This window comes from Astatotilapia calliptera, chromosome 7 (assembly GCF_964374335.1).
Source record: "Astatotilapia calliptera chromosome 7, fAstCal68.1, whole genome shotgun sequence".
NCBI classification, from domain to species: Eukaryota; Metazoa; Chordata; class Actinopteri; order Cichliformes; family Cichlidae; genus Astatotilapia; species Astatotilapia calliptera.
The window spans coordinates 12,477,977-12,499,583 of NC_137428.1; the positions used below are offsets into that span (position 1 = coordinate 12,477,977).

The following is a 21,607-nucleotide window of genomic DNA, read 5'->3' on the forward strand; positions in this document are numbered from 1 at the left end:
GCTTAGAGTAGGGCTGTGTTCATAACATTGACATTGTTGGCATTGTCCATTAAACAGTTCAAATTTAACGTAATATCTGAGTGTTTCTTAGTTTTAGACTGTTCAGTCAAATTTTCTTTTTTGCTAGTTTAGTCAACTGAGAAATTAATCGCTAGGAGCTTCCTTACAGCAAACACTCTCAAGCAGACAGGAAAGGAATTGCGATAAAACGAAAACTATTTTATAAACACTGGCTGATTACAACATGTTAGAAATCTCTCAGTGTGCACCATTAAGCTCATCTCGTCTATTCCGCACTGAAACAAACAAACCTGAGTTACTATGGTTTTTGTGTTTCAGTGTGGTGCCAGGCCATTTACTGTAAATTAAGCTAATTTTAACACCAGTAAGCATGACTTATTTTGTGTCAGTAGCTAACTGGAGTGTGCATTGATTTACAATGACAGGGGAAGATATCAGAAGACGTGCGTAACTGGCACAACAGGATGTCTCAACACTATGAGCACAATGCTCAAACTTTCCAAGAGCCAAGCCTCACTATTCCACAACAACACAGGGATGAGGAGGACAACCCTAATGCAAGGGTTTTCAAAAGCAGAATGAAAGGCAGAGCCTTTAGCTATAAGGCCCATTTACTATGGAATCAGCTCCCAGATTAGATTTGGGAGAGAGAAACTTTATCTAATTTTAAGATTAGGCTTAACATTTTCTTTTTTGATAAAGGTTATAGTTATGGCTGCCATAGTGTTAGGCTGCTGGAAGGCTTCCCATGATGCACTGAGCGTTTCTTCTTCGCTCATCTTTTTTTTTTTTTTTTTAACTATCTGTGTGTTTATACACCACTACTGTATTTAATCACTAGCATTATACTCTGGCTCTTTCTCTTATCGTTTGCCTTTTCTCCTGTCTTTCTCTGTTCTCTTCCCATTCCCCTCACCATCACAGCAAATGGCTGCTCCTCCCTGAGCCTGGTTCTGTCACAGAGTGCTTTTTTCTATGGGATTATCTAATTGTTGGATGTTCTTTCTAACATTGTAGGATCTTTACCTTACAATATAAAGTGCCTTGAGGTGACTGCTGTTGTGAACTGGCCCTATATAAATAAAATTAAATTCAACTATACTGTTGCTTTATATCCACAGCACATTATTTACAAAGGGACAGGTCTGCTTTTATATTTCGGTTTTGCCTCTAATGGTTTTTTTGGATATGAATTTTTTTTTAGGTTTAACTCTGATTATTTTATCAGTTTAAAAATTATTTACAGTTGCATGTGTACTGTGAACATGTTACAAGTCCTTTGCTTAACTGAAACCTAAATATAATTTGGTCATTTTTCGCTTTGGTCTTATCTACCTGCTCTCAAGTCTGATGTGATAGCCGACAGTCTGGCCCACACCTTCCCCCCTCTCAGCTGCCACTCTATCAGCCACAGCAATGGCAGCCAGGCGTCTGGGCTGAGTGCAGAAGATCCTGCAGGACTCTCCTTTCTTGCTGCAGTCATCCAGAAGGAACTGTGGGATCTGGATAAAATATATCAATATGTATAACCACATTGAAAATGGAAAACCCCAACACAGTAAATTTTAAGATCTATTTTTCCCAGACACAATATATAATTATGACTTTATTTTTTTTAAAACATGCATTAAATATTTTATCAACTATACTTTTGAAAAGAAACCCATTCTAAAAAGATATTCTTTGGATATTTTTAACATATTATAATATTAACATAACATATAGGTACAGGTTGAGTATCTAAATATTTTACTTGTTATAAGCAGAGGTACCGGAGGTAAGGTTACCAAGTAACCTCCACATCCTAAGAGCAATTACAGCCAGAGGCTACTGGTGCGTTGTCTACGTTTTCAGTGTGTATCTTAGGATAAACATCTTAATAAATAAAAAATGTAGAAAGCAAACATGACTAAGATGTCAGAACCGAGTGTTGGAATATCTATTTGTCCACAGACACACCTGTGTTGTTTTTCCAGAGCCAGTCTCTCCCAACACGAGCACGACCCTGTTTTTTTTGATAATTTGGATGATCTCCTCCTGGTGTTCATGCACAGGCAGGGAGCATCGAAAACTGTCCAGCTCTGATGGACTTCTCCTCCGAGGAACCATAGGAATCCCATTGTTTAAACGTCCGCTCGCTCTGTTCTTGTCATAACTGTTGTCTGAAAGAACACAACAAAGACAGGCTAAGAAGAATGCAGCTGCTGACTGAGCTATATCCAAAGACGAAAGGTGTCAAAAGATATTTCTGTTTCACTTTGTGTGTGTGTTTGTTATTATTTTACAATTACTGTTACAGAAGCACAATATGGGAGATTTGGTCCACATCAAAAAGCGTTTCAAACCCATATGACTAGTGCCGTCAGGCTTGGAAACACACACACAAAAAAAAAAAAAAGACAGCTGAAAGTGTGCACAGTCTTTAAAGCAATTTGGGTCTTTATTTTGAAATGTCCAAACTGGAATAATAAGCAAAGTTGACTTTATTTCTGTCTGTGACTTTGTACCTTTATATTTTAAGACATAAAGTTATAGCCAATGTATATCTACCAATGTTCTCCCCGTGCAGCCCAGTAAGCTAAGAGTCAACATTTTGCTTTAACATCAGTTTGGTCCTTTTTTTGTTGTTTTCTCTCCAGTTCATAGAGAATATTAGCAGTCATCAGTAAAACACAGCTGTATTTTATGCACACACAATGACAGTCACCAGGTTCTGCAGGCACAGATATGCCACTTTTTTCATTGGGTTGTATATCTATTCGTTCCTTCTTGCTGACGGGAAACCTCTGTAGCAGACTGCGGATGAAATAGAAGGTATTCTGGGAGAGTGTCATGGGTATGGTTGGCTGAGGATTATCCGTTTCATTCTTCTTCCTGATGGTGACAAAGCGATTTGGTCCCTTTCTGAAAGACAAGGAAAACGTTCTCCATTACCATACTTATTAAAACTTGTTTTGGTCTATTGCTCTGGGGGTTTCTGTAATTGTAAGTTAGGCTTGACAGCTCCTCAGTCCCAGTCTAGCTTGTGGGGATGTGTGGTTGGTCTTCAGTGAAGAAGTGATGTATTTGAAACCCCTGTTGTTAGGTTCACTAATGACCTTCCCTTTGCGTGTAGCAGTAAAGTGAGGCATAAGTGATAAAAGAGGATTTTGAAGGAACTGGAAAGAGAGCTGTTAAGGACAGAAATGACATAAAAAGCATAATTTAATAAATGTGTGCCAGGAACTGGTCATGCTGCAAAAACTGAATTGCAGTATTGTGAAAAACAAGACACTGTTCCTTGTATTAAGTGGGACTCACAGACAGAAACGTCTTGTATTTCTTGTTACACTGCTGTCAAGTTTTTGGGTTTTTTTGTGAATTCAACATTGGTTATTCAATATAATTAAATTTCTTCTTTTAATTACCCACCAGTTTACCAGCTGACAGTAAGATCTGACAAGTCTGACGAGAGGTATGGTGGTGATATGTCTAACTTAGTTGCACATACCTGTTTAGTTACCTCTAATGAATGTGGCTTAATTAATTTTAGATAAAATGTATAATCTTTAAATGCTAGCGTCTCAATCACCTCAGAGAATTTTATAGTTCCTGAAATAATCTAGAATAATTAACATTTATTAAAATTTAACCAATACTACTTTACTAGTCTTGCAGTAAATCACATAAAAATGTTTCAAGGATTAATTGAAATCTTTGATGAAATGTTCTTTTTAAATATTCAAACCCTGTTCATATCACATTGTGATTATACTTAAACACAAATTTGCAAATTGATTATAATTCAGTGTCTCTACAAATGCAAAATCTACAAGGTGTGATCAAAAGCTATTTACTGATATAATTACAATGGACTATGTCTGTACTCCTGTAACTGGAATTAAATTAGATAACTTTAATTAATCCTTGTGTAAGTGCTGAATAGGAAGCAGAGCAGTTATTCAAGCATGCATAGTTGTTTCTGAAAAGAAGGCTTTTGTCAACTTTTGGCATCTCTGAGGTAAATTGACCTCAGAGATGCCAAGTGCAAAGTTGCAGGAGAAAACACAAACAGCACAATTTGTAATGACCACTGGCATCTATGTATTCACCCTAACACTAATAATTCCTAAGTATTATATTTCTTTTTATTAAGGAAGTCCAGATCAGCAATAAGGTATGGCTATAGACATTATATGCAATTGCAAAGTCACCATTAAAATCACTTAAATCAAAACTACAAACCAACTTTACTGCAGATTAATGCTCTGTCTCCCTTTTAAGAAAGAGGGTACATTCATTTTTAAATTACTCAGCTCATTTTCAGTGCTAATTACTTACATTTAGCACAAGGTGTAATGACTAAGATACTGATGAGCAACAATCCTGGAGGAAGAACTTACCCTTTGCTCTTAGAAATGTAACCCAGAGACTGGGCCATTCGATGAATGAAAGCCCTCTCTGTACTGGTCAAGGAGGAAGGAAATTCCGTCTCTGTTTAGTCAGGGAAAGAAAAATAATAAATAGTAGCAAATTATTGAGTGACAACCATAATTATTTTCTGCTCATTCTGGGAGACGTAATGAATATGACACTGGCAAAATGATGTCAGATACTATAAGAATGAATGTTTTTCATTTTCTTATATAGACCAATAAAAACAGCTTATACCTTTCTGGTCACTGTACTGAAACCTCTCAAAAGCCAAGGTCACTGCTATCTTGACTTCTTCATCAATATGAATTTCTTTAAAGTTGCTGACACTGGAACCATGTTGTGGTGCATTATGAGTCATGGATGGTTTTTGTGTAGCTGCACCAATTTTTGACATATTGCACTGCAAGAAAACAACAGAAAAAGTGTTGTGAAAACATACATGCATGCATCATTTCCTGCAGCCTATTTGTTGTTAACCTCTAAACAAACCAACATAAAAAGAGAATCTATAGATTTGCATATCTCCTGAATGTTATTTTTTTTCCCCTGAGACTGTGACTCTGTTCAGCATCCCCACAACCACTGGCATGACAACAGCTGAAGCTAAGTAAGCAAGAAACTTCAGACAATCTTGCCTAATTCAATGGTAGAGGAATGTCTGAATGCACTAGTGATGCTCTAGCTAAAAAGAACTTTTAAAAATCAAATATTGTAGTTAATTTTTTTTAATGCGTGATTCAAAATGTTCTACTGTCTTTTAAGCCACTTAAATCAATCAATGTCAACTCACCACTATGTTATTGATTCATTTGTTTATTGTATTTCCATCTAGCTGTGTGAGGTGGTATTGCTATTGGGTGCTTCAAAAAGGAAAGATATCAGAAAAGATAAGGTGTTAAGTACATTAAGCTAGCTGTTAATTTACTAACAAATACAAAACATGACTAAAATGAATGAAATAAAAATCAATAGAGTCCGAAGTTTCATATATATGCATTTATGTGACATAAATCGCAAGCACACGTTTTTCCCACGAGTCCACAGGTCAGCCACATCTTGCTCCCTCTGTGAGCTGTATAATACCTGTTACTGATTTATGAAACACACCCATGTTAACTGGTGATCGTCACAGCTTTACAAAGTCAGGTGCCTGCTCAACATAATGCACCATCATACTATTATTTTGTTCAAAATAAAGACACGATTCATTTTCATCGGTTCAGTTATGCTGCTGGATTTCTTAAGTTTATGCGCGCGCTGTTGTGAGTATCAGTATCAGAAAAAAGTCAAATGGCAATATAACTAACAGATGATTTTTGTGGTGAGTGGAACTGCAGTACGATTGTATTGGACCTTATGGAAATCGTTCATCCTGATCTGTACTTTGGCGTAGATGAACCTTCAAACTTTAACCAGACACATGATCCCTTGTGCTTCCCGAGTGGCGCCAGCCCTACCTAGTTATGGTTTGGTCTGTTTCAGCCACTCACAGTCATAGAATGCTTCGAGACTCTTCTTTGGAGATACATGTCGTTTTCGAACAATTTTCTTTCCCGCCAATTACAAAACCGTAAAGGTAGCATCCACAACTAATGAGTTTAAACATTTTCAATCATAACCGAGAGAACTACAGAACTACAGTTCTCGGCATAGGGTAGTGCTTGTGGATCACAGTGTTGGTAGGCTAAGATTATACCTGTTTTGACCAGAAGTTGGAATACATTTTAGACGACTTTTACTCTTGCTTTCTACTTATATCATAGCTGCGACTTGAAACCTTTGGACACGTTGACATGCTGCCAAAACATCACCAAAAAGCATAAAAACAGTGAAGTTGGGACATCAATACTAATCTACTTTTGATTTATTTTTGAAAAGTTATCCAAAGAGTGCAACTTGTGTAAGCCGTGTAACTTCTAGCATAAAGGTTACCACTACATTACTAGCATGCTATATAACTACGAAACAGGTGCAGTTCTCGGCGAGAAGCATCTTACAACTTTAGACAAAGCAGTCTTTCGGTTAGCTACGTTTGCTTTAAAGAGCCCTCTTAACAAGTGGCTTAAGTGTTTCATTGTTTTGGTGGCCAAATACAGAAATAATTTAGCTAAGAGGAAAGGAATATCGTCATAAAATGTAGCTGACTGTAGGTCCAAACCTGACAAAAAACGAATTTAGAAATTATATCGTACCTTGATTAGTGAAGACGTTCGACTGTAGTCTCAACAATTCACATAGTAGGATGATTCACATGAATACGCAAGAAGCCAAAGCTGAATTGAGTTTCCTTTTTATGTAAACCTTAGACCACCGCTAATCTGATCCATTTAAACCCGTGTTTTTGTGTCTTCTTCTTCTTTTGAGTTTATTAGCATTACCGCCGCCTACTGGACTGGAGCATGGCTCCGAAGGCTGAAAATTCAAGTAAACCGTTTGTTTCAAGAATATAGGTGTTATGTATATGTTACATAGATGTGTATTTTTCACCAAGAAATTTTTCTGATGTTACCTTCAAGTTATTTCTCATGCGTGCTTTATAGATAGATAAATGTATGAAAGAAGTGATTTAATGAATCTATAAATCAAAGAAACATAGCTGCACGAAGGTATAATACAAATTATGTTTAGAATCCTATGTCTAACATGTGTATTCACCAGTCACAGAATGAAGAATTACCACAGAGCTTTATAGAGAACGGCAAGAATGATTTTCTGAAGCGTTCTTCATGGCGGCGAATCGGTCTGAGGGTGAAGGAGAAGTGTGGAGTTGAGTGGGAGTGATGTCCATGATGTAGAGCAGTTTATTCAGTGACCTCCTGTCCATCACTGACTCAAACACCTCCAAATTCTGACCAGTGATGCAGGGTTGCAGATGAGTTTGTTGATCCTGCTGGCATCTCTGGCACTGATGCTGTCCCCTTCCCTCCACGCCAGCAGCAAGCTATTTCCTCCTGAAGTCAACCACTATCTCTTTTGTCTTGCTGACACTCAGAAGGAGGTGATTTCTTTGAACTCAACAAAGTTCCTTAACAGCTTCCTGTACTCTCACTCTTGTCCACCCTTAATACACCCAACTACTGCAGTGTCATGTTTAACTGTTGTAACGGAAATCTGAGGTGTACAAGGTAAACAAGAATGCCAATAGGACCATTCCTTGTGGTTCCCCAGTATTACTAACCACCACATCAGACTGGGAGCCCCCCAGGCTTACAAACTGAGCCATCTCACAGGGTCAAAAGTATATACACAGGTTCAAATATAACACCCCCATGAATTTTTTATTAAATGTCTCTTAGGTACAGTAGTTGCACCTCAACCAGATGCTTTTGGTAGCCATCAAAAAGTTTCTCTGGTGGTTCTTGGCAGAACTGATTTTAATTGGTTGGTTCCCCAGCACAGACCCAGCTTTAAAGTCAAATTTTTAATAGGGTTGAAATTGGGATTTTTGGGGATGCCATTTTTCACAACTCAAATCAAGTTAAAAGTTATATTCCAATTCACACACAGTAAAGGTTTGAGCTGTCAGAAATATTCAAATTCAAAGCCACACAGAACAAGCCTGGAAAAAGTAGGAAGTGAGTGCTGTTACCACTCAAGAGTGGTAACAGCAGCATTAGAAGTTAAAACTCCAAATCTAGAAGAGTGGTTCCAGCAGATTGCAGGCACAACATTAGAGGTCTCTGTGCAGAAGAGTGTAGTTTTAAGAGCAGCTAAGACACTGTACAGACTGTTCAAACTCCCAGGCCTCTGGGTCGAGGACCCAAACTTGAGGATCACACACATATCAAACCCAGAGGATTAAATGGAGTAGATAGTAGTAGTGGTAGGCAAGATTTTTCAGATTGATGGGAAGTACAGCTGTACTACTTAGGGCAAACACCTAATACAGTAGAAAGGACTACTGGGATGCTATATGCATGGCGAAAGGAGGGGTGAGACTTAAAGTACAAGGCTTTCACTGAGTTGCATGTAAGGGTGGACACTGAGGAACAGAAAAATGACTTGTATTGATTGGCTGAGCAGAGAGACTGAGCTAGAAAGGACATGTAGCAGGTTAGGTGGTTAAGAACAGAGATGGAAATGTGCTAAGTGTGCTAAGTGAAGAGAGTGTTGAAAAGATGAGAGAGCGAGGACAGATGGAGGACAGATGACGAATTGGAAAATGCAGAGAAATTTTTAAGGAGCAGCTATGAAGAGAATGATAAAAGGCAGTTGGCCCAGATGACATACAGCATGGGGAGGTACAGGAGGTATGGAGATATTTAGGAGAGAGGGCAGTGGACTTTTGGACCACATTGAAGGGAATTTTTTGATGTATGATTTTATTTTAAGTAAGTTAAATTCTGAGACTGAAAAAAAGTTTTTATTAACATTCTCATTTAAAGTCAAAACACCCCAAAATGAATTACAGTCAATGGTAAAAGTAAGTCCCAGGGATTCACTTTACTAGAAAATACATCAAATGCAATGAAATCATCTGTAAGTGCATAATCCCTCCAAGGAAAATGAGAACTGCTTGAGATGTGGTTTGAAAACAGTTACTCTCAGTGAAACTATAATCTATAAAACTGCCCTTGCTTTTGTTTTCTGATCTAGTGGCTCAATGGTGCCATCCTCCATCAAAGTAAATAACCCAAACTTTTCCAGTTTTCATGCCAACAGAATACCATAGCAGTCAGATAGTGTTGCTATGACTGAGAACTTTTACAGTTAAGAAATATCACAGGAAACATGGTAAAACATGGTAGATGTGGTAAAAGGCTATAATTAAGACTGTTCGAAATAGACTGAGAAACACAGGTCTGAAGCAGATCGCAAATCAGTCAGATTGAGCTTTAATGATATATGAAAAAATCATCTTTGTACATTTGTACATATTTGATGGTGAAAATGCAAACATGACACCAAAATTAAAACTATTGTGTATAAGTGCTGCACTACCATGATGCTAATTAAACTGAATGTGAAATTCACTTATAATTTCGTATTTAAACTGGAAGATATTTGTGCAGTCCTCCATGTTTTTCATTTGAATTGTCTTCGATTCAGCTAACTCTAATCAAAAATAAAAGAAATATCCTGCTTCATGGTCATTCTCATAATGGCAGACCTTTTCACTTCTTGGATCTGCAATCATCAGCTTTATATAGTGATTTTAATATTGGCAGTCATAGAGTGATACAGTGACAGAGTAACATGAATTTAATGGCATTCAATCTAAAGACAACTTTATTTCTTTCCCAAGTCATTATTCAAAGATGTTATACAAAGTTCTATATTTCTGCATAAAATCTAAAGTTTCTTGAGAGGAAAAAAACTGAAGAACACTGTAATATCATTAAGCCAGTTTCACTGTTAAAAGACACCGTGCAGAAAATGTTTGCTACTTAACTGAATGACTGGAGGAAGCTATTATCTGAATATATTATAGCTTAAAACCAAAATATAACATGACAAATTCAAAAAAAGATTCGCTGGCCAAATGCACTAAGGATTAATTTCCCACTTTTTACTGTCATCATAAATGTACTTAAAAGTTCAAAGTAAATGTTTTCAAAACATCATTTACCTGTAAAAAGTTACTGATTTACCTGCGTAGTCCTCTACTATGGTTTACCTCTTTCAGGAAAACTTACTCTGAAGTGAGAAAGGCAACACACATGCACATAAAAAGCAAGTCAAGATGAGAAGGAGATGGTTTAGTTACATCCTTAATATCCCTTGTTTACTCATATCCTTAATTTAGAATGTCTCTTGAGTTCAAGGTTTGACGTTACAGAGGAGGCACAGATCAGCATCAACGATATCAGTAATCGAAACTCTTCATGATGGCGTCTCTGTCAAATCTGAAATGTAGGAAAGCCTTAGAGGACAGCATTGGCTCATAATCTCTACTCTCTTGATGACCGCAGGAGCTGCTTGGAGCTGCATCTGTTAAAAAAAAAAAGCCGTTTAACTGTGTGATGTGGCAATTGGAGGCTATCACAGTGGTCATCATCTATGAAATTAAATTAAATTAAATTAAATTAAATTAATCTTTATATGCATAAAATGGAAAGCACAGAAATTAAAAATCATTTGTCACACCAAATAAAATTATTGCTCCATACGTAACTTGATGCATTAGAGTGAATGGTCAACCATTCAGGTCAAAGGGATGACTACATAACTACTGTTTGCCTTTGAGAACCACATCACCATTATTTCAATAGATTCAGATGAAATTTACTTATAAGCAGTTAGATTTATTGCACACACTCCTATTGTGAGCATTACTCCATTAGATAATGATATATTACATGCATTTTATTAACAGTGTTAATAACATGTGATATGAAGGATGCAAGGAGCATTTGCCATTGCTGACTGTCCAGAAGGCTCTTAGATAAATTGCAGTGAAAGGAATATCTTGTCTTTTTAAGTGCTCCTTTGGTCAAATGAGTAGAAATAAACCCTCGATCTATGTAAAGGCTTTCGACCAAATAGAATGTCAGAGTGCTGAAAAATCATACCTCTTTCAAAACTGTCTTGTAGTCTTCGCGGTTGAAGTCTTTTATCTTCCTTCTGTAGAATCGGTTAAAGAGTGTGATGCTGGTAATTCATTAACTATTTACATGATGCCAAATTTAAATGCTTACTAATATTATATATTCAATAAAAACAGCATCTGAAACCCTTAATATTAGCTAAGTTGCACCAGCAGAAAGTGCATGTGCTGTTTTTGACTGATGATCTTGAGACTTTTTCTGGTTTAAATGTCAGCATAATGTCATAGGCTTCTCTGGTTACTAAAAACCGCTATCTGGACCAAAAATGTTTTGGCACTTACTAATATGGTTTTCACCTGCTGGTTGCTGGCTCCATTGTCACAAGAGCCTTTCTTCATATAAGGCAAGTCTTGAAATTTCTTCCCATTGCCTTTCACATTTGGTTTCTACAGAGTAAAGAACAGATTTTATGAGATGACTGTGGTTATAATAACAAATGACAGATTCTACTTCCATCTTATACCTATATAGTAATTAATAATATATTTAAATCAGACGTATTTAATAAAGCCTTGGCAAAGTCTGGACCTGAATCACATTGAGTACTCCACATGCAACTAGAACATAACAAATGCCTGTTCATACATGTTTATCTTTCTCATTTGGACTTGCTGAGACATACATTTTCTATGAGGACATAGGCTGAAAGAATCATTACACTTACTGATAGATTCTTTCCCTCATTTTTAATTATCTGCCTGCTGTTATCACATGGTGACTGACTGTAGTCTTTTTCTAACCTGGTTCAGTTCAAACTGGCCCAAAGTTTTCTGCTGCTTGTGTTTTGTCCAGCTCTCTCCTGGAAAGGCATCGCTACCTGGGAGGTGACGAGATTTTGACCTATGAGACAGAAGGAAGAACAAAAAGAAATTGGATTTTTGAAATTGCGGCAATCTATGAAAGTGTGGGAATTTCACTGAATTTCATTTCATGTTTTGATTTGCTTATGTTTATACATAAACATAACAATGCTTTTAAAAGCATTGAGAGCCCACATGGAGTACTCTCAGTGCTCTATGTGCACATGATGGTAAATTGCTTAGTCTGCCCATCTCAGAGAGACAGAAAAATTCCCAAATATTTCCAAAAACTAAGAGTGTCAACATTATCGTTATTATGCAACCTCACAGTCCATTCCTATGCAGAGTTCTAGTGATTGTCTACTTTGAGTGTGTGGCTTTCCGTGAATTTCTTGATGATGTTTCTCACTCCAGCTTTTTTACTCCAAGTCCTGTGATAACTGCACATCTTTTATGGGGTTGTTCTTTGGCTCAGGGAGGGGTGTGCAGTGGGTTCCAGGGGCAGTACCAGGGAAGGCTATTCCAGTTGCACGCCAGAGAGTTGGAGAGTCAAGGACATCAGAGCTGGCTGGTCTGTGAACTGTCGCATTGTAAATAAAGTAAAATCTGCATTGTGAGCCCAAATAGTCTGTAAGTCTGTTTGGGGCTAAGATTACACAAAGCCTGTTACAAAATCCATGTCCTTCTTTGTGAGCATCAACAGTTGTTTTTACTTGACTTCACAAGGTTTGAGCATCACAAGGCTAAAGCACATCATTGCACAGTAGAGCAAAGAATAAAGAATAAACCTGCTCTGTTAAAAAAGCACTTTAGGTGAAAACTTTCAATTTCATAGGGGGGCTTTTGTGGATGCATGTCTCTAGATTTTTTAAGGACACCAAAGAACCTGGAGACAAAAAAACCCAAACATTATTTAAGAAACGGAATAATGTTCTGCATAAATGGGTCAAAATGCCTTTTAGTCTTTCATGCTTTGAATGGTAAATGGTAAAACTAGAAAAGCCTGCTGCTAGGACTGAGGCGAATGTGTCGAGCTCCCAGAAGGTATAAATCTCGGTAGAGCTGACGGGAATGGCAGAGTTGGTGATACCTGACATGAGAGATGGCTGCCCCTCCCTGAACCTGCTTGTGCCAGAGGTTTACTGTTAAAAGGGAATTCCTACTGTCGTCAAGTGCTTGGTAATAGGGGATTGGCTGATTGTTGGAGTTTCTCTCTAAAGCCTGGTGCGGACATGAACACAGACGGGTGGAGATCCGACAGCTGAGTAGTCATTCCTGTCATACTTCTTTGAAGTCCACTGCCTGGGCGTGTTTGTAGCTGGGGGATTGTGATGTAAATTTTCTACAGACGAGTCTGTGCAATCAAAAAACCAAGTAGTTGACCCTTGCTGTCACTATCGCATAACAAAATTAACCTAACAGGGACCCAAGCAGACCCTACCAGACTCATAGATTTAAAAATTATAAAACCTGCTTAACCCTCCGAGGGTTAATATTGCAGGGTCTTTATCCTATAAAATAATGCGCCTTAAGGTAAAAAATTTTGTAATTAGGCCTTATATAAATACAATTGACTTGAACTGACTACCGTGTGGGATTTCTGTTGCAGAATTGTTTGTTTTTTTACCGAATGTTGCTGATGTTTGCAAAGTCCTCATCACTGTCTGTTGACTCGCCTTTCCTCCGGCTAATCCAGTCTCGCAGTGGTCTACACAAGTAAAGCAGAAGATCTGCCATTAGACATAAAATCAAAAACATGACAAACAAGACGCAAAATTTTATTTAGACAGTTCAGAGGTTTGACAGACTTCATGGATGCACAACTGGTTGATCAATATGCATTAACTGGACCAAATTACAAAAAGAAGGCTAACTTATATGGGTAAGGATCATTAGTTCTATTTTCAGATCTGATGGCCCTGAAGAACAGATCGTCTCTGACATCCATACTAATTTCAGAGCAGCTGCTACTTTTGATCCATTTCTCCCTCCATGAACTTGTTCATTTACTATTATGGATTTCATGCCAATTTCACTGAATATTTAAACTCAGTACATGAAACCACATCTTCACACTGACATTCTGACCCTGGGGAGTACCCAAACCCATGGATGTGTTAAAGGAGATGAGCTGAGATGAGAAATACTTTATTCGTCCATCGTATATTGATATTTGAAATTACTTTGCTACAATAATAACTGTATTACAAAGAGTAATGGTGATCATCTTAGTGTGACAAAGAAATTGACATTTCTTCTCTTCACAATTCCATGGTGAGACTAAAGAGAGCACATTAGCACGCAACTTCTAGGAAGTGCTGGTAGAAGTAGAAGTATTATATGGTATAAGTACTAAAATCGGCTCAGTGTCAGTGCAACCTTTTTTTTCAAGTCTTTACGATAAGCTGGGCTCAACACATTTCACCTGAATTTCAGACAGACACAAGAGTGACATTTATTTGCTCATCTTATTACCAGAAAGAAAACAAACGTATACCTTGCTATAACTGAAAACTATCAATGGACAATAAAAATGATTAGATGTTGTTTTCTAGAAACACACCTTATAAATGGAATGGCCATGAAAAACCTGTTTGGGGCAAGTCCAAGTTTAGACTTTGGTGTCATGTCATTCCTGTGACAGGGAAGCTTCTCGATAGGAAACCATTCAATGTTCTACAAGAAAAGCAAAAAAACAAAACAAAAAGCAAAAACAAAGTGAAAGCGTAAACATTTCTGTCAGCTACAGACAGTACAGATCAAGGACCAGAAAACTTCTGCTTCACTGCAACACCGAATAATCTTCACAAACATTAACAGATGACTGACTACAGCTGAAGCGAGTTGACAGTAGGGAGAATTAGCAAAATGCCACAAATGCAAATAGTCTAAGCCATTGAGAGTAAGGTTTTTTCAATTTTTCAATAAACACAGTCATGATCATTGCAATCTGTTAAGACTAGTGCATATAGTGTGACAGACATGATAAGGGTGTTTGCAGGAGCAGTGGACAAAAACAATACAGCCTCTTTTGTTCACTATCTACAGCTTGTGACAATAGGTGAGGGTTGTAGATATATCAACTGGTAAATGGACAATTTCTCGCTCAGTTCTATTTTCATCACAACAAACCATTTCAGTGTATTTATAACTGCACAAGCGGGCCAATTTTCTCTGCCATTTCCCTGCTCCCCTCTTCCCTCACTCGTGAACAAGACTCCAAGATACTTAAACTCCTCCACTTGGGGCAGTGACTTGTCACTTACCTGGAGATGGCACACTACCATTTTTCTGGCTGAGAACCATGCCTCAGACATGGAGGTGCTAATTCTCATTCCTGCCGCTTCACACCTAGCTTAGCTTTAGCATGCTGTCTTGGCAGATGCTTGCAAAGAACCAAAATTGTGTTAGCAGCATAATGCAGTTGTTTCTGTCCTGGATGCAGTTTTCCACTTTACCATTTATCTTGTCCTTTTGTGTAATAAAAATAAATATCCATATGTCTCTTTATTTTCCTCCTCTGACACATAAACTGAAATCTGCTGATTGTAGTGCAAGTGCAAGAAACGATAAGCGGAATAGATATGCAGGCAGACTAACAATTCCAAGGAACTGGACAACTGGGACCCAGTTTTCTAGAAGAATGGGTGCTCGATTCCTCTCCCCACCTTTATTGATAAAGTGAGGAATTCAGTCATCCAGAAAGGAGTCAAAGTAGAGCCACTACTCGTCCTCATCAAAAAGAACTAGCTGAAGTGGTTTGAGGATAGGACTACGATCCCTAAACCACCTTATATGAACATCCCTGGTAAGGTGTTCTGAGTGTGTCCTACTAGAAAAAGACCCAGGGATAGACCCAGGACATACTGGAGAGATTACACCTGTTAGCTGGCCTAAAAAGGTGTCAGCTAAGAGCTGGAGGAGGTGGATAAGGAGAGAGCTCTGGGCTTCTCTGTTCCCTCCTTTTTATTCAGTGCATTTTAATTCATTTTCATCCAGAAAGTGACAAAAGAGGCTTTGCACAAGCTCAAGACATTAATAAATCTGGACCGAAAGGTAGAAAAACTGTTGGTTTTTTTTACCCTTATCTCTTTTCTAGTTTTGGGGTTGAATTTTGTATCCTTGGACACTCCTGGTATGATGTAGAGCCGCACTAGTTGGTCAGTGATTTTCTGCTCTATGTAAACATCTTTGCAGATACGGTTCTTGATGTCAAAACCCGTCTCCTCCAACACCTGGAAAGCAACCATCATTATCAAATAAGAACTAAAGCCATTTTAAGATATGTGACTTTTATTTCTTTAAATTGATATAAGAACTGCCTGACTTACTTCACGAACTGCACAGTCATTTGGCGCTTCATCCTCATTAACCTTCCCCTTTGGAAAGCCCCAACCAGATTTTGCAAGGTAGCCCTGAACAAGCAGTACCTGAAATTGAAATAAAACAAAAGACCAGTAAGTTGAAACACACAGAATTCTTTTCATTCACCAAACACATGCACGAGTGTTCACAGGCCTCATACACTTGATAATTTACAAAAGAGGCAGCCCCTCTCCCCAAAATATCAGTGTCTCCCTGGCAGAAAACCTAAATCAGTTCTTTGCCAGGTGTGAGGAAAAAAGACCCAGCCGGAACACACTGATTCCATCTGACAACAGCATGAAACCCCTCGCTGTATAACAGCACAAAGTGCGACAGGTGCTTAGTGCAGTGAACCAGAGGAAAGCTGCCGGCCTTGATGGTGTGCCGGGTAGGCTACTCAAGGCATGTTCTGACCAACTTACAGAAGTCTACACAAAGATCTTCAACACATTCTTAGCACAAGCCAACATCCCACCCTTCCTGAAGTCTGCAATCATCCTCCCCCTGCCCAAGAAATCCACCCCTGACAGCCTGACTGACTACAAACAGGTTGCACTGTTGCTATGAAGTGTTTTGAGAGGCTGGTATTAAGACGCATTAAAGCCAGAAGCCAGCCAAAGCCTTATCCTGAGACCCACACCAGTTCACTCACAGGCAAAATCAAATGGAGAAACCATGTGCGAATGCTCTTTAATACACTAATCACAGACATACTCATAAACAAACTGTCTGCCTTTGATCTCCCCCTTCATACCTGCATCTGGATTAAAAAAAATTCCCCCCAGATTGCCAACAAACAGTAAAGCTCGGCCCCCACCTCTCCTTCACTCTCAACTAATTTCTGTGTGTTACACTCACACCTATCACCAGCTCCCCACAGGCTGCGCCCTGAGCCCGGTTCTATACTCACTATACACTCATGACTCACACCAATCCACGCCACTAACTTCATAATAGATTTCACAGATGACACCAACATAGTTGGACTCATCCAGAGGCTGTCCACCTGGTGCTCTGTGAACAGCCTCACCTTCAACACAAAGAAAAAGAAGGAAGTCATCAATGATTTCAGGGAGTACAGAGCAGACCATCTCCCTTTATACATCAACGGAGACTGTAGAAAGAGTCCAGGATTTCCGACTCCTAGGAACCCACCTAGCAGAGAACATCTCCTGGACTGCTCACACCACTGCCACAGTGAAGAAAGCTCAGGAGTGCTGGCACTTCCCTAGAGCCTGAAGAGAAACAAGTTGCAGCCGGAGCTACTGGTGAGAGCCCGCTATCATACTGCATCACAGTGTGGTATGCAAGCTCCTCATCCACAGACAAAAAAAAAAAAAAAAGAAGACTACAGCACATCATAAACACAGCACACAAAAAAAGTCACTGGCTGCCACCTCTCATCCTTTCGGCAAATTGCAGTTAAACACTACATCAGCAGGGGCATAAAAATCGTCACTGGCTCTTCACATCCAGGCCATAACCTGTTCCAAATGTTGCCCTCAGGTCTCTGAAGACGAGAACCAGTAGGCTCAAAAGTTTATTCCCACAGGCAATAACCCTGAACAAAAACAACTACACAAAAACAGTTCAAGTGCAATAACTACAGTCAGTGTAATTACTTTACTGTGTCAAATCTGTTCTCAATATGAATAAAGTGGAGATTTTTTAAATATTCATTTTTAGTATTTATTACAATGCACATTTAAATGAATCTTTTTCCTACTTTTTGTTTATTTATTTGTTCACACTGCTTACATGTGAGACACATATCTGGGTGTGTTTGGTTGCCAACCGGGTGATGTGATTCAAATGTCATTGTGTTTTCAAATGCAGTGACAATAAAGGCTTTGAAATGAATTGATACATATCCCTGAACAGGGTCCATTATCCATATCACAGTGGGAGACATCCAAGAAAGAGTCAAGCATGAAGAGTTGGATAGCACCAGGTGCAGATATGATCCACACCTACAGGCTTAAGAAGCTAACTGTGCTTCATGAGTGCCTGGCAGCATAAATGAACCAGCTGCTAATGGATGAGACACAAACAGAATGGCTAACTGAAGGCCGGAAAGTCCCGACACTCAAGGATTCCCAGAATGGACTGGCCCTATCCAACTACCAGCCATGAACCTACCTCATCGAACATCTCAGACATCATAGCAGCGTTGCATGTGCGTTGCATTACTGCAGACACAGTAATCCAACAACATTTCTATACTACATATTGTTATAGCATCCCAATTATAGCATGGCATCTAGGTTTTGTATGAAAAACATAGCACAGCAGGCCTGTAGCAATTTTGATGTAGAAGCCAAACCACATTACTACGCATCTATAGTCATTGTGTGATGCATGCTAACCTAAAAAGAGGATTTTAATTCCTCAAACAAAAAGCACCTGCCAAATATTCAATACATTTTTCTGCCCACTACAAACCCAGGAACATTATTTACCATTTAAATTATAAGAATCTGTTGCAGTCAATACCATTTTTTATACTGGAAGTTTAGAAAACGTTTTCAAATAAACTAAGACCCATCCTAGAATCTACTATCCAGATTTCCTTAAGAATCAAGTACCAAAACGATAGGGTCCACAGAATAAAAATATTCCACTTCCACACTAATTACCACACCACTTGCTGAGATTTTTTGCCATATTGAGGAGTTGTTTTCTCTAAGTGCTACCAGATCTCAACATACAAATACAATACTGTCACTAATTAACACGGTGGCTAAAACAGAGGAAAAGAATTCACAGCCATTGCAGTGCATGAGTATACAACAACTCACATTTTCAAGGGATTCATCTAGAATGATTGCACCATAAGTGGGTACACCCATTTTGTACTCCTTCCACTGCTCAAGAACTTTCTGCACATCCTCTCCGTGAGGCAACAGAAACGGACAGTGATGGAACAGTTTGCAGCAGTCAAGAAAAATTATCTCTGCTAAAATGAAGTAACATAAACAGCAACTACACCTCATTTGATCATCTGAAGAGGTGCTGGACAACTACACTGCCTATTGTCATTATAAAAAATGCCTTCAAAAGTAATACACATTATAAAAAACTGATTTTTTTTTTTAAATCACAAGTTATTTAAAATCTCTGTAACATGTAAGGATATCAGCTTTGGCAAAGTCTCTTATCCCGCAGTGAGGAATTCCTGGAGTGTTTTGCATGCAGAAGTCCAGGTAGAACCAGTGGGCTAGCTCAATCTGGAAGCAAACTCGGATAGCATTGTCCCTTTCCTCACTGGGGATGTGCAGGATGAACCGGCTGGGGAAGCACAAATAAAGAAATGGGATTAGGACCAGAAACTGTATGTAGAGCTTCTCCTTTCACAGTACTGTCATTATACTTTGTGTTGCTCTGCAACTCAATGTTTGTACTGTGTCTTGTTACTTCATGTTGCGTTTTTTTCCATTTTAAAACTTAAAGGAAGGACATTAACCAGATTCTAACAAATTAACTGCAGACAAACAGTTTGCATGGGAAAATGAGAAAAACTTTGCTAATGCTGAGAGGTGCTTTCTTTGTGATTCTTGTAAACAACACTGAACATATATTACCAAAACCTTCCTTGACAAAGGGCTATTTAATTCTAATGCTGTTTTTGTTTGTTGAGCATCTGGTTATATTTAGGGAGTTAGGCATTCAAGTGTGATATGACTGGAGTCCATCTTAAGACATATGTATCGATATTTGGCTGTATAATCAACCAAATATACTTAACAGCTTTGCTTTGCTGTTAAGTAAATGTGTTTCAGTCTGTGTATCTACTGGATCAGTGCTAGTAGCAATGTTCCTCCAGTTAACAGTTAAAAGCTTCTTGGCGAACAATAGGAACATGTACTCTTTTCTTACAGCATTTTACTCTAAGCACCAACACCGTTGGGTCTGTAGAATAATAAGATTCTCCCCTTTCATATCCTGCCAATACCCCAGGCCCTCTCCTCAGTCATTAGATTTAATTCAAGCTCCCACTTTTTTTTTTATACTGAGTTTAGTGCCATGTCATTTACTAGTGTCCTATAGATGTGTGAGATACGAATCCAAGTCGTCAGATGTTTTTCAGTTACCGTAATAACATATTAGTCAATACTCGTTCATCTTTTCAAGCTTTCCCACTCACAGTGGGAAAGGGTGTAGTGCCTTAGATATAGGTAGCAAATCAAAACTTATGGGAGACGTGCAAATTGGTATTGTAATTGAGCAAATGACATTATTACCACGAAGTCAAAGTTATTGTATTCAAGCCTTTATTGTTTGAATCCATTACCCTACGACGATAGGTTGAAACTGATGTTACCAGCCACTGGATTAACTCGTGATACAGTGCTTCGCCCACGCTCCTTCTAAAAGGGTGGATTTCGGTTTGATGTAGTGGTCATCCTACGGATAAATAATATTCAGTGCACCCTTTACTATGTTCACAGTACACATACTGACTGAGCTACGGAGAGCTACAAAGATAATACCATGCGCCATAGACGCCACTGCTCTTGATCTTGTACTTCTGTTCATCGTGATACCACTTAATCGGTTTTTGTGATAACAATTAAATTAAAGTAAATAACAGTGTTAGATGTCCCCAGGAAACATCAAGTTACCTGCAGAGATCGTCCAATACGCTGGAGGGTATCTCCACTCTTTTTGTTTCCATGTTGGTGCCAGACATCCCGATTCCTTCTCACCATCCAAGTACAAAAGCCATTAGAGTCGCACACTAGTCCATTGTTTTTTAGTTTACGTTCTATTTCTAGCGCGATAAATCTCCAGCTTCAAACAAACTAGGAACGAGCAGCTTTCACTAACTACGAATTCGCCGTGCTCCTCCGGAATATGATGTTGAGGTTGCGTTCAAGTCATGTAGGATAGATGAAAATACATTGAAAGATAGTGGTTTGGAGAAGTGACGGGTACTAATTCAGCTGTGTGACTGTGGGTGTAAGAAAAACAAGTTTTTGTTTGTAGATGAAAACACTACACATTAATATTATACACCAACACAATGCCCGCTGAATGTGAGTTTATTTACACAGAATAGTGGACCTTTCCTGATTTGTGGTATTTCGAATGTTATATAAAAAAAATTTGACTCTCACAGGAAACTCGGACTCTCCCGTGATGCCAACGCGAACGCCATGTACAAATTAGAAGTTTAATATTACAACACCTTGAAATAAAATGAACGCCACGTTAGTTCACAACCGGATGTTCGTCATTTGGCTTCCCTTTCGGTCACATGATGAGCTCAGTCTGACGCATTTTTTTTCTTTCAATGAACTTTATTTGTCAACAACAATATAAACATATAAGGCACCGTTATTAATGCATCTATTCGGTTGAGCATTACAATAAGAGAAAAAGAAACACCAAAAAAAAAGAGAGAAAAAACAAAAGAAAGAAACAAGACAAAATTGAGAGCATAGGTACAAAAAGTGT

General features: G+C 38.5%; 2 protein-coding genes across 3 annotated transcripts in view; both read right to left on the minus strand.

Moving 5' to 3' along the window:
- Positions 1-5,292, minus strand: part of ythdc2 (YTH domain containing 2) — a 39,349-nt gene extending 34,057 nt beyond the window's left edge. The window contains 6 exon segments of the mRNA XM_080303459.1: positions 1,357-1,523; positions 1,981-2,183; positions 2,729-2,925; positions 4,404-4,494; positions 4,672-4,837; positions 5,228-5,292. Coding sequence (XP_080159585.1) covers positions 1,357-1,523; positions 1,981-2,183; positions 2,729-2,925; positions 4,404-4,494; positions 4,672-4,831 — 818 coding nt within the window. The 5' untranslated portion in view covers positions 4,832-4,837; positions 5,228-5,292.
- A 3,489-nt stretch (positions 5,293-8,781) lies between these two features.
- On the minus strand, positions 8,782-21,382 carry dcp2 (decapping mRNA 2). Of its 2 annotated transcripts, none has more exons than XM_026172855.2 (11): positions 20,773-21,382; positions 19,287-19,438; positions 18,949-19,076; positions 16,117-16,215; positions 15,868-16,020; positions 14,349-14,461; positions 13,413-13,493; positions 11,726-11,825; positions 11,267-11,371; positions 10,950-11,001; positions 8,782-10,368 (listed from the first exon to the last, which is right to left on the minus strand). In XM_026172855.2, exons 1-11 carry the CDS (start codon positions 20,838-20,840, stop codon positions 10,244-10,246), a joined length of 1,176 nt encoding a protein of 391 aa, XP_026028640.1. In that variant the 5' UTR covers positions 20,841-21,382; the 3' UTR covers positions 8,782-10,243. The 2 variants fall into 2 exon arrangements, with proteins under 2 accessions (XP_026028640.1, XP_026028641.1); XM_026172856.2 differs by having other exon boundaries at positions 9,257-10,368; positions 11,282-11,371.
- Between the last annotated feature and the right edge of the window lie 225 nt (positions 21,383-21,607).

Coding starts and splice junctions, on each gene's coding strand:
- dcp2 (XM_026172855.2), bottom strand. CDS start 20,840: ATGTCTGGCACCAACATGGAAACAAAAAGAGTGGAGATACCCTCCAGC. Junction 11,826..13,412: donor GCAAACATCAGCAACATTCG/GTAAAAAAACAA, acceptor TCTGTCTCATAG/GTCAAAATCTCGTCACCTCC. Junction 11,002..11,266: donor AGCAGGTGAAAACCATATTA/GTAAGTGCCAAA, acceptor CCGATTCTACAG/AAGGAAGATAAAAGACTTCA.